Here is a 13,450-nt window from a genome sequence, read left to right as displayed (position 1 = left end):
TGGTGGATCAGGAAGCAGAGAAGAGGCCAGGAGCAGGGGTGGGCTGTAACCCCCATGGCCTACTTCTGGTGAGACTTCCGTGTCTTCCAGCTATGACATATGTCCCACAGGTTTCACAACCTCCCAAAACACGGCTGCCAGCCAGGGACACAGTGAGCCTGTAGGGGATAGTTCGCATCCTAACCATAGCACACTTCCACAGGACTGGCTTGAGGAAATTCACTGAGCAGTACACCTTTCCACATATCTATGATAACTTAATAGAAATATTAAGTGGATGCACAAATACTTTTATTGCCTCTTATGGTGGTTTGAATGAAAATGGCCCCCCATAGGCTCATAGATTTGAATACTTGGTCAGCAGGGAGTGGTACTATTTGAAATGCTTAGGAAGTGTGGCCTTGTTGGAGGAAGGGTGTCACTAGGCTTTGAGGTTTCAAAAGCCCATTTTAAGCCCAGAGTCTCTCTCTTCCTGCTGCTTGCGGATCTGGATGCAGAACTTGCAGCTACGTCTTCACCAACATGTCTGCCTGTGTGCTGCCATGCTTCCCGGCACAATAATGGACTAACCCTCTGAAACTTTAAGCCAGCCCCAATTAAATGCTTTCTTTTATAAGAATTACTGTGGTCATGATGTCTCTTCACAGCAATGGAACACTGACTAAGATGCCTCCCTTTCCTAAGGAGACATTTGAAGAATTATTTCGGTTATAGAGAACCACGAAGCCAGGAGCTGTACATGAACTTTGTATCTCCCCAAATTTATATGTGAAACTCAAATCCCAGTGTGATAGCATTTAGACACAGGGGTCCTTGCAAGATGATGGGATCTTGGGGATCAATCCTCTTGGATGAGATAGTGGTCCTTTAGGATTTCTTTGGTCATCTCCTCTGAGGGTGCATGGTGAGAGACCTGCCTATGGACCTAAGAGAGCAGGCTTTTATCAGACAGACATTCTGTCACTACTTCGTGCTCAGATTCGGAAGACTCAAAAACTAGAACAAATACATTTCTGTGTTTACAAGGCCCACAGGCTATGGCATTTGTATTATTGTATCTCAAAACTGCAATGTTGTGCCCTCAACTCATTCACCCCAGGGCTAGGCTTCCTTGGCTGTGAGCTCCTGGTTAAACAACTCACTTACATTGGCTGAGTTTGCCGAGCAGAGTGGTCTCCTAGTCTCACAGCATGCTGAGGTACAGTCTGTTGACTGTAGCAGCTGTGAGGGTTGGATCTGGTCAACATAGGGCAAGAAATAAGAGTACGGAGTAATGATAATTCCTCATGTACGCCCTAACACTGGGATTTGGGCTCTTGGAATTCAAAACACAAGAATGGAAATATGCACCCCTTACTTCTCTGCAGATTTCTACCGTAGTCTTCTTGTCTGCAGAGGGATATGGATGAAATTGGCTTGAATGACTGACAGGCCAGTAGGAGAGGAACAGTGAGGAAGATTTTTCTATCTGCTCATCTATTCATTGGTTTATTCTCTCTCTCCCTCCCTACCCCCTCCTCACTTCTGTATCTTGTCATTCTTCCATTCCTCTCCCTCCTGTAATTCCAGTACTCCTGAGACTGAGACAGGAGGATTGCCAGGATTGCCAGACCTTTCAGGCCAGCCTGGTCTACAGAGTGAGACCCTGCATATAGACACACTTCCATTCCAGTTTGCAAAAACGCATGTGGGCACACTTAGCACCTGCTTGCCTGTGTATGCTAGAACTGTGTGTAAAGATAGACACTATTTGAGCAAGGCATGTTGCCATTGTGAATATAATTCAAGCCTTGTTTATTTCCCTTACTGGAGCTGTGATTCACAGTATATTGGGACTACTTCAGTGCCTTACAGCTTTGCAGCAATGCATACCCTTTATGAGGCCTGTTGACTCCCCAGAAAGTAAGTCTCCCCATACTAGAACCTTCATTGATCAAAAAAATTTACAGAAGTGGATAGAGATGGGCTACTTGGAGAATCTTCTCCAGTTCCTTTCATCTAGGAGCCATATATCTGTAGATACTATTCTATTTAATCACATAGTTAACGCTTCCCATAGGATTTCTTTGGGGACTCTGGTAGCAGTATGTGGCCCCCTGCTGGCCAGAAATAATTCATGCATTTGCTTTTCAATCAATTTGAAGGGCTGGAAGCTCAGTTGAAGAACAGTGGACCATTTCTGTGTTTACTGTGGAGCTGGGAATGTGGGGTGACTTACTCTTGGGGAAGCTGCAAATCAAAATATTTTCTTTCAAGATTTAAGAATAGGCTGTAATTCTGGATAAACCACCTACTTTTCCTTCTTGAGTTCATTTAACACCTCATTTGAGTATATGTTCAGTTTCTGTGAAAGATAATGTAGCAGCCAGCACACTGGAGACAGCAAACAGTTCATTCCTAAAGATCTATCTAAGGTTTGGAAGGGACAAATAAATGTCTATATCACCCATGTGATTAAAAACTGAAACAATAAGAAGTAACGGCTGATGAAAGAGCAGTTGTGTTCACATAGAATGAGGCTTCCAGGAGGAGGTGGCTTTGGAGCCAGAGCTCTGATGAGAAGCAGGATTTGGGTAGCCTGAGATGGAGAGAAGGATGGGGAAGAATGGTATTATCATTATAAGGGAGAGAAAAGTCTGGACAGACACAGAGGTAGGAAAACCAGAGCCTAATGCAGGGTGGTGGAGTCTAGTCTGGCTGACTCATAGGGAGGGTTATTGGATTGAGAGTCAAAGATGAGATGTATCTAGAGCAGCCTGGAAAAGCTTGAACTCTCCCTGGGAAATTTCTTTGTGAGGCAATGTTGAACCTTTGACTGTCTTTGATTTAGAACAACAACAACAACAACAACAACAACAACAACAAAACATATCAAGTCACAGCAATAACCGCTCTACAACGAGCCCTGGTCATTCACTTGCAATTAGTTGTGAGAAACCATAAGGTGTTTCTAGATACAAGAGCAAGCAAGGGCTGGGAGGTAGCCAATGTCAGGTGGCTCCTGGCAGACGTAATGAAGTTCCCCAATAGAATCCCTTCCGAGGAATGTGGCTTGCCAGGTCCCCCCACCCCAGTCTGCAAAATTTAAGGCCTCGTGTTGAACTAGCTTCTCACTCTGGTCGAGTGAGGAATGGGACTTGTGGGATTACATGTGGGCGAACTCAGAACCACAGAGAAATGATAACACTAACCTTATTTGTGTAGTATTATGACCAACTAAATATGCAATCTGCATTAATTTATGATTACATTAACAAGAGTATAATGCACATGTAATAGAACATGGATAAATTTCTGACCCCAGACACTGATTGCCTAATGGAATTTTTAGAATCCCTTTAGAACATATTCAATGTTACTGAGCACATTGCACCGTAAGATGAAAATAACAATCTTCCAGGAGAAGAAGAAATGCCATCTTCAGCTGAGAAACACACAACTGATACTTTGCAAATGAGCTGAGGGAAGATGGAAAATTTGGAATAGCCATAAAAATAATGACAGGGGCTAGAGAGATGACATGGGGGTTAAGAGCATGCAGGGGACCCAAGTTCTGTTCCCAGCACCCATGTGAGGCAGCTCACAGCCACCTGGAACTCAAGCTCTCAGAGATCAGACGCCTTCCTCTCCTCTCAGCTCCAAGGGCACCAGCACTGGCTGCACAGACCCCAACACAGACTCAGATGCATACACATAATTCAAATAAAATAAATCTTAAAAGAAAAAGGACATCAGAAACAACCACTTAAGAAGTTTCAGCAGCCATGAGTATTTATTATTTTGAGTGAAATACACATGAAACTTTTGTATAAAAACCATCAAAGGTGCTATGTTGGATTATTTCAGTATTAATTTACCCCCCCCCATGCCATTTGTGTTGTCTCCTACTTTTCTGTTTTCTTCTGATATATCATTACAATCATCTAAAATTGTCCATTGTTAAAATATATATAAAAAAAATTAGTCTACTCTTCAAGATAAAGTACCACTAGTGATGAGTTACTCAAAGTGAAAACCTTTTCAAAAGGGAGGCGAGAGAATCAACTTAGTGGAAAAAAATATATAACAGAACCTTATAGGTACACAGGAATGCCAAGTCAGTGCAGGCCTTTGGCGGAACATCCTTATAACACCACTTTGCGGAGCGTGGGCTATTTCTTTTACGGACCGGTACACCAGGGTTCTTGTTATTTGCCCATCATCCCTTGGTTATTCTTGAACGTGAACCAAATGCTATTTAGTGTTGTGCATATCCCATGTTCCCCAAATGCATAAGGTAAAAAGAAAGCTGATTCTTTTGTCTTAGAAATAGCCCTTAGGGTTAAGTTTGTCGTTAAAGATGTTATTCCCCACAAAGGGGAACTGTCTTGACCCCTCATGTTCAATCTTCTCTATGCCCCAGTTCCATCTTGGTAGTCCATTTCAAAGTTGAGCCCATTCCCTCCTGGGCTGGGTCTCTATGAACGAACTCAGGAAGTGGGAGCCAAGCGTTAGGGTGAAATTTCCCATTTGGTCTCACTCCGTCTTAAGCAAACAAGCTTCTCTGATTTACCACAAGAGCGGTCTGACTCTCCCGTCTCTTGACTTTCTTATTTTTTTGTCTCACCTTCCAGCACAAGGCGCTGAGGGCTAATAAAAGAAGTCCAGAGGACAGAAGGACCAGGCCGAAGATGGAGATGATGGAACCATGAGAATTGAAGCTGTAAGCCACAGCGGTGACCACGATCCCGGTGATGAAGACCACCACAGCAAAGGGGATGATGCAGCGGTAGCAGGAGAGTTCCGCACCCCCTGTGGCAGCCGTCAGCTGCACCTCGCTGACCAAGGGGACCGTGGTGACCACAACTTCACTCTTGGGGCTTTTCTCCATTATCACGGGCGTGGGAGACTTTGGGGATCCCAGGTTCTCTTTTATGGGATCTTCCGTCATTTTTCTGGGGGATGTTTCCTACCTGGCTTCACAGGTTAGATTTGGAAAGCCTGGCCAGGGTGGAAGCTGTGAAGAAGAAGGCAGGGGACATCAGCTGAGTCACCAGCACGGGATGCAAATAAAAGCAGGGAAGTGCAGAGGCACCTCCTGTCCCAGGACACACAGGAGCGCTTTGCATTCTCCACTTACTGCGTTCTTTTACATTGGGCAAAAGGGAAGCAGCTATGCACAAAAGGGGGGGGGGAGAAGAAATATAAAGCAGGAAGCACTTTGCAGCATTTCATATTCCTTGGTGGTCTACAAATAGCCTTTCTAAGCGTTCTTCCTTGCCTATTGCCTTTATTTGCTCTAAGCTCAGAAAAGCCTGATTCTTAATCCAAAGAGGGCTCATTCAAGAGGAGACTATGCTATAAACAGTTCCACAACTCACAGCAGTGTGAACTCGGCCAGTTTTGCCAGGCATGACACGCATTCTTTCCAAGCTATCACCCATTCACTGCTCATGAAATCAACGTCATGATCAACAGCAAGCGCACAAACGGCATGCTTCTCTATCAACTGACAGCTCCTTAAACAAGGCGCACAGTGAAGTGTGTGCTCCGGACCTTTCCGACCCCACCCCTACCCCAATCTCACCCACACCGCCATCACTCCCCCTCTGCTCCGGGACAGATGTTCAGTTTAGAAAACACAATGAGGTCCCAACCACCTCAGGACTTATGATTAGGATGTGGCACCATCCCCCTACCCCCTACCTAAGTAGGGAAAAGTAAGAAAAAAAATTTTTGAACACTTTATGGTATATAATCTTTTTCCTGTTTTCCCAATGCTTAAGACGAGATTAACTGTTAATCAGCTATTAGAGTAACAAGCTGTCATGTCCAAATTTTCTATTAAAATCAACAACAAGGAATTTTGACATTCTGTATTTTATAAGACGCTTACACAAATAAGCATAAATTGTCACAAAAAATTGACAGATTAATTTTTTTTTCTTCAACGTCCTTCTGTATAAAACTTGCCCCTTCCTAGGTGTTTTGGACTTGACGGTTTTAGCACAAGACTTGAGATCAAAAAGCATCTGGCTGAAAGCCTGGTCTGAGGAATCAGGAAGAAGGTCTTGTTGAAGCTCAGACATACCAGAGTCACTGACTTGGACCCTGGAGAGGCAGTTGCAATGACTGAAGATTTGCGGGACACTTAACACCTTTTTGAGGACATTAATCCTCTGAATATATTGAGCATTGATCAAAAGTGAGCACAACACTGAATCAGACTGTCTTCATTCTTCCTACTCCTGGGAGGTCAAAATATCACTCACCACGGAATAAAAGTCAGAGAACTCTACCTGATGTAACTTGTATATAATTTAATCATCCACAAATTAACTACTATTGTCCAATGATACCCTAACATTATACTGGCTAGGTCAGGTAAAGGATATTTGACCTTTTATCTGAAAAAAAAAATTAAGACCTCCCTCCCCATAAAGCTGAGATTATCGTAATTTAAAAACCAAGATATGTCCCCAGATTAGCAACACATACCTCACGGAAAGGCAGTCCATTACCGGGGAAAGGCACTTGACTTGGGAGAGAAGGACCAGCCAGAGTATCTTCCTTCAGGTTCTGGGAAGGAGCCTGTCACCCACTGGGCCTTGGTAAAACGACAGGTCAGGTCAGGGATTGACTCTGGGGGACAGAAAAGCCATAAGCATACTTAACTGTAGATTGCGTTTTGAATGCTGGAGCTCTTCTCTCCTGCCACCCCTGCTCTTAAGTGACGCTTGTTTTCCCCTCCCCTCCCCCTCTCATTTTACTCCCTCCTCCTCTGGTCCGCCCCTCCCTGTCATTTTTTTTTCTTCCTTCTTTTCCTTGCCAGCAGATTCTGAGTTTTGGCTTGCCCCAACTCTGCTCAGTGACACGGTAATTCAGGCTCATCACTTCAGAGTCCCCAGAGACAGGAGCCAGCGTCGACTTTGATTTCTCTCGCAGCGTTTACTAAGCAGGCTGCTTTGAATTACTCATTTTTTCCCCAGCCAAACCCCAGATCTTCCTCTGCCTGCCCATCAGGCCTTTTCATGAGAGAGTCCAAGAGAATCCCAGAGTCAGCATTGGAGACCTAGCTGAGGGACAGAAGCGGGGGGTGGGGGGTGGGGGTGGGGGGACACACAGACGGACGGACACACGACACGACACAGACGTTCCCCGGAGGCAGGAATAGCTGTGGAGTTTTCAAGCAACTAAACCTAGCCTCCAGGCCAGCAGAAATCCAAGCTCCTAGCTCTCCCAGTATTTTTACCCATATACTATATACATGTGAGATGGCCAACAGAAACTTAAACGCCCTCCCCTTGTTTGAGGTTCCCACATTTACATACTATGTTTCTGCTTAAACTGGGAAACCCTGGCTATCCTGATTAAAGCAGGATGGCTTTACTACTTGCGCTAGGAGCTGGGGCACTTTGGCCCACCTGAAACCCCGCCATTGTGATCATCAGCATTGCTGACATGGACAGAGGGCCTACTGTGGGTGTGGCATAACATTAAGGACTGTCACACATTAGTTGATTCTCACTCACTTGTAAAGGAAGCTTTGGTGGATCAAAGAGGTAAAGAAATATGACGAAGGTCACAAAGAAAGAGACACTTGATTTGGACTCCAGTCGCATTTTATTTCCTAGACAGGGGGTTGAGCCTGGGGCCTCACATGTACTAGGCGAGTGTTCTATCTTTGAGCTATATTCCCAGTCCACTCTCTACCTTGAACTTTAAATCCCTCTGTCTCAGCAGCTTCGTCAGTAGCTAGAGCCACACACAGATCTTCACCACCAGGTCCACTGGACCTCAGTCATGAATGGGTACACGCTCACCCACGGAGCTTGTGAAATGTAGACTCCGAATATGTAGGTCCATAGCTATCTTCCTGCCTATGTCAAGCCTGCTGTTCCTTGGCCATTTTAATCAGCAATATTCAAACACACACCTGGCACACCATTCTCTCAATAAATAAGCTCAAGGCTGTGTCCCGCCATGTCAATGGCCTGATATGGGTATGCTTCTTACAGAAAGCTACTTGATGTTGCAAAGTATTTGAAAAGCAGAAAGCCTGAGGTGAAAAGATTGGTGGCAATACTAAAGAACGATGATAAGCCTGTTCCTATATTTCTCAATGATATCCACTCACAGTTTGTTCAATCCGTGTTAGTCTTCCTAAATCCTGGTACAGTTCACACATTCACGTTAGTACTGTAATAGTTTTGTTTCCCCAATCTGCGGGATGCTCAGCTTCCTTTAACTACTGACCTGGATCCTCTCATTAAACACCCCACCTCCTGTACCTCTCAGCTTTCCAGCCCAGTCTACAAACAATGACACAGAGATCAGAAGTCCTTTCTTCTCAGATGGAAGCCAGAGAAAGGGTTTCTTCCTTCCAAGAGATCACACTGAGAAATCCCTGAGACCTGGCTGAGGCTGAGGGGTCCAGCATGCTGAGGTACCTGCAGGACTCTTGAAGGCCTAGACTGCTACCATCCTCGCAGCTTTCAACGTGAGCCTTAGAGAATTGGAGTCTCACGTATAACTAGTGGCATCACTGGGTGTTGAGATTGGGCATATCTGGAACCTAGGACCTGGGCTACGTCACGTGGAAGCTCTCAAAGAGAATGTCCTTTCCCCTGAGAACTCCCATCTTTTGGGGGCAAGTCCTTAATTTCTAGCACAGGCCATTTTCTGTAAATTGAACAAATCCCCAGTAATCCCAAGGAAGCTCCAAACACCATCCTATCCTACGATAGACTTCCTTGCTTCCTAAGCCAAAGGTAAAGAAATGAACCTACGGAGAGGTGAGAGGCAGCCTTTCCCAAGGTGAGCCCTGGGCTGAACCAGCAAGGAGAGACAGCCAACAGAGGTGGGCCCCAGAGTGGAAGACCCCAGGTTTGTTGCTACTTCTAATATTGACGCTTTCGGCATTCTCCTGGCTTCAGGTGTGGCATTCCTGCGACTCTGCCAGCACGGTGTGCAGGCATATCTGTCTAGGTATGAAGACACCAGTCTCCACACTCAGAGGTCTTCTGATTTGCACTGGTAAATTCAAAGAAATAGAAAGCTTAGGAATGAACCAGAAATTGTGCCAGAAAAGATAGCCACCAAGGCAACCAAGGACACAGGCAGCTTCAATCTGCGTTACCTCTCAACTAGCAATTCAAAAAGAATGCGCTGTGATGTGTGCAAAATGGTTTTGGTATTAAACACCCTGGGGAATCGCTTGAGGGACACCTGGCCCCGCGTGCAAAATTTCTCCACAATGCATCCAGCCCCCCCCCCCTTTTTTTTCCCTGCGAACCCTCTACGTGCAGAAAGGGGAGGAAATCTCTCTGGTTCTTTTTAGAGCGCAGGGCTTGGGAAGGCTCTTTAAGTTTGGAAAACTTTTCTGAAAGGCTTCCCAATGCGCGAATGATATCAGTCCTCCCACGGCGAACCCCGGCAGGCATTCTACAGTTCTCTCCTAGATCTTTCAAAGAGCAAGGAAATCGAGACTTACCTTTCTCAGCCAGAATCCAACTGAGACAGCTGCTAGAGGCAACCAACAGGCAAGGCCGGCAGCGGGATGCAAATCACCACGCTAGGGACCGTGCGCAAAGTACTCAGCGAGGCTTACAGACCATTAAGGGACCGGAGACAATTTGGTGAGAGGAAATTCCTTACGTGTTGTTGAATTTCACTCTATGTTTTCCTCCGTGCCAACATCATCCATTGTAATTGTAGGCGTGAATCCACACTATCCCAAAGATTTTTAAAAGGTCACTAAGAACCTCTTCTGCTTTTTTCCCCCCTCGTTTTAAAACCTTACGTAAACATTCATTTGCAAGGGTTTCTCTAACCAAGATTCTCTTTTTGATATCACTCCTTTGTAAAGACATAGAGCTGCAGGAAGGAACTCCTCTGTGGTCTCCTATATTTCAGGGGTCGAGGCGGGTGAAGGGGGTGGGTGTGAGTGGAGGGGTGGGGTGAGTGGAGGGGTTGGGGGTGGGTGAAGGCAGGCCTTTGGAGAGGTTTGGGAACGTAGAGTGGGGGATCCCCTGCAGATCTCTGTCACCAGCCTATTCAAGTGATAAGAGTGGGGAGGAGATAAAGGGCTGTGGTGCCTGGGTGGCCCGTTCCCCTGAAGCCAGGTAAGCTGGTTCACCAACGCTTCTCATCTGAGGATGCCCAAATGGCATGGAATTGATAACACAGGGGACGGTCACATCTCAAAGGGACGGAGGCCACCAAAAGCATCACTTGCAGGAGTGTGAGGGATTTAGCATGTCAGAGAGAACTGCCCCTAACTTAAGATGGCACAGCTGCTTGTGGGGAGGGACCAATAGGAGCAGGTAAAGCAAGAAGGATGGCAAATGTTAAGGACAAAGAGTTCACTGGCGCATTTCCCATCAGTAGACTTTGCTGTTGAAGCTCTGGCAGCTTCTCCTCTGGGAGCACACACGCTTTGCATTTGGAGAAGAGCGGCCCTCACGTGCATTTGATTACTTTCCCACTTTCATTTTGCTTTTGCTTGGCTTGGCGTGGTTGAGCTGGCTGGCTGGCTTCCAGCATCCAGGAAGATGCCAGTTCCTCCGGCTCCTCTCTGTCCAATCACCACGTGAAGATCTCCGTCATCTCCCAGCCCAGTTGAATTCAGTGGGATTTGGGAAGCTGGCCAGTTTTTCTCCCAGCTAATCCTTTGTCTTTTCTTTTTTAATAAGGGTGTGTCTGCAGTTTTTACTCCGAAATCAGGGACATTTGGGAAAGTGATCTGTGCTTTTGTGTTCCTTTTGGGTAATGTGTCATGTGATGATTCCTCCCAAAGACACTCCAGGCAGTTTTCCTTTAAGTGGAAAGATCTAATAGGAATGAGGAGCAAGGAGTTTGCTTTAGATGCAAACATATTTTACTACTTATCCGTCAGTTTCCAGGCACTGAAATCCCCTCAGATCCACATGTGGAGAGAAGGGATAGCATGGACTTTTTAGGGCAGTGGTTCTCAACCTTCCTAATGCTGCCACCCTTTACCACAGTTCCTCATCTTGTGGCGACCCCCAACCGTAGAACTATTCTTGTTGCCACTCCATAACTGGATTTTTGCTGCTTTTGTGAATCCTAATGTGAAGATCTGTGTATTCAGGTGGTCTTTCAGGGTTTGCGACCCGCAGAATGGGAACTGCTGTCTTAGGTGCAGGTCTTGCATAAGCATCTATCCTGCGCCACACAGACCATAGCCCGGAGACTGGTGTCTGTGTTTTATTGTGGAAGATTCTGAGACTCTGCAGTGTGTGATGCTTTTGTGAATCTACACTCCTAGCGAAAGCGGCAGAACCAAGGTGTAACTCTAGGTGCTTCTTCTACCTTGTGCCACAAAGAATCTATTGCCCATTTTTTATACTGGTTTAAGATTATATGAATAGTTCTCATTGGAGTTCAGACTCACATTAAGGGGATTGCAGGGTGACATACTGTCATTGGGTTTACTTTTAGGAAAGTACCCTAAAAATGGATATCTACCATATCAGGTTACCCTTAGTTCTCTGAAAAGAAATTTAATGGTTGAACTATGTATCTCTTTCCCTGTGAGTCTGAGCACTGAGGCAGGTTTGGGTGTGTATGAAGCCAAGACTGACATGGGTTGGTACCCAGAAAGTCTAGGGAAGGTGTTACAGCAAAAGGGACATTTCAGGGGTTTCTCAGACCTTTCCTCTCTCTTCAAAGGCTTGTCAGTTCCTCAATATTTCCTGGACTCCTTGCGGAGCCCAGGAACTTAGTAATCACTGTGGCTGAGGAGATGCAGAAGCAATGGTAAAAATGAGGTCTCATCTCAGAGCTAAGTCCTTGGCAGGAAAGGCACATGAGAAGCAGGGCAGACACTCTGCACTAGAGCGCAGAGGGCTGCTGCACATACCCCAGAGAGAACGATCAATTCTGGACTAGGTGTGTGAGCTGGGGAGATGAGGGGGGACCGGAAGCTTCATGCCAGACAAGCATGAGACACTATAAAGAATGAGGGAAAAAAATGTAATTCTGGGTAGAGGAAGTAATCTGTATTGCATAAACACCAGTTTGACAAGTCTGAATCTCCTTCAGAGAATGGTAAATAGCTTGTATGGATCAGGCAGAAAACGGCCAAAAGGAGACTGGAAGTGATTCATGGTCATATTAGTGACCAAATGATGCATTTGGCATTTGAGAACAGAGTGGTTTTGAATGGGACACCACAATCAGCTCTGCATTATAAACAGTGCTGGAGTCTTCTGAGGAAGGGGAGAACAGGCTGGGACAGCAGGCAAGAATCTGTGACAGTGGGACCCTGATATTAGGAAGTGTGGACAAGCAGGACTTAGGAAGACGGCTAAGATCAGCACAGCTTGGCAGTGGATCTTATGTGGGACTGGCTAGCAGGACAGATGTTTATAAGATGTTAAACCCCAGATGATTAGGAATTCAGTGGGACTGTCAGCAGAAATGGATCGGGACAAAGCACAGGAAGGAGATCTGCATTTGGTTCCGTTACCCATATTGTCTTCATAGATTGATCATTTCATTTAATACAAATGATCCAAGGGGGTGGGTGGTTGTAAAAAAAAAATACTCTGTTATACAAATGAAGATGTTTAGGGCCTTGTTAGACATCTGCTGGACAAGGGGGGCATGGCTGACTAAAACCACCGCTTGCTTGTCCCAAGCTTGTCTTCCTTGCACTTTGGAATGCCGTCCCCCTGTTCAGATGACAACTGTGCTTTCTGTGGCCCCTGAAGCTTGTCTGCTCCCTGAGAATAAATGATTGGGCTTTGCAATGATCATTTTGCCAGTAAAAACATGCCATCACCTTCCCACAGGACCTCTGCAGGAGTGCACTGACGACCGCGTGCAGAACCGGTTCACAAAACCTTCTGAACGCATTTTAATCCGCTTAAGAAGTCTTTGATGTCCATGATGTGGGTGGGCAGCAGGAAACAGAACAGTTGGCCCGGCTGAACGGAGTTCAAAATAAAACTGTTTATGAACTTAACTTATGGAACAAAGCAGGGGACAGTGATCATCGCCTTCATTCTTTAGATAAAAAAATAAAATTAAATTAAAGTCTTGTTTCATGAAGACAGTCATCTGTTGTTTCTTCCTTGTTTACTTAAGTAAACTATATGGGAAAAGACATTATTGTCTTTGTAAAAAAAGAAGCATGGAACTTGGTAAAAACCAATGATCCCAAGAGAGTGCAAGGCCCCAGAAGGAGAACAAGATGTTTCTTCTACCATGACTCAGACTGGGAAACCCAAGATGACTCCAAACTCCCAGGATGACTCCAAACTCCAATTGACCACTTGTACTCAGTAATTCTGCCCTCGATACCTTTGAAGGACGTCCAATTGGATGGTCTCAGTGTTCTTGGGGGCATCTTGCTCCCCCGAAGTGTTCCTGATTATTTACTTTTTAAGTTCATTTTAGTATGGAAAACTTGTTTACAGCCCTGGTAGAACTCCATCACACACCC

At 45.5% G+C, this 13,450-nt stretch overlaps 1 protein-coding gene across 2 annotated transcripts; it reads right to left on the bottom strand.

Annotated features, from left to right (window-relative positions):
* Positions 1-3,750: 3,750 nt before the first annotated feature.
* Positions 3,751-9,771, bottom strand: Tmem100 (transmembrane protein 100). 2 transcript variants are annotated; one of them, XM_006972017.4, is made up of 3 exons: positions 9,473-9,771; positions 6,478-6,621; positions 3,751-4,996 (listed from the first exon to the last, which is right to left on the bottom strand). In XM_006972017.4, the coding sequence occupies exon 3, from the start codon at positions 4,928-4,930 to the stop codon at positions 4,526-4,528; it is 405 nt and encodes a 134-aa protein (XP_006972079.1). In that variant the 5' UTR covers positions 4,931-4,996; positions 6,478-6,621; positions 9,473-9,771; the 3' UTR covers positions 3,751-4,525. The 2 variants fall into 2 exon arrangements, with proteins under 2 accessions (XP_006972079.1, XP_076399241.1); XM_076543126.1 differs by lacking the exon at positions 9,473-9,771 and having other exon boundaries at positions 6,478-6,727.
* Between the last annotated feature and the right edge of the window lie 3,679 nt (positions 9,772-13,450).

The sequence above is a fragment of the Peromyscus maniculatus genome, chromosome 8 (assembly GCF_049852395.1).
Source record: "Peromyscus maniculatus bairdii isolate BWxNUB_F1_BW_parent chromosome 8, HU_Pman_BW_mat_3.1, whole genome shotgun sequence".
NCBI lineage: Eukaryota > Metazoa > Chordata > Mammalia > Rodentia > Cricetidae > Peromyscus > Peromyscus maniculatus.
The sequence above is the reverse complement of the archived record's forward strand: the minus strand, read 5'-3'. Positions and strand labels throughout refer to the sequence as shown.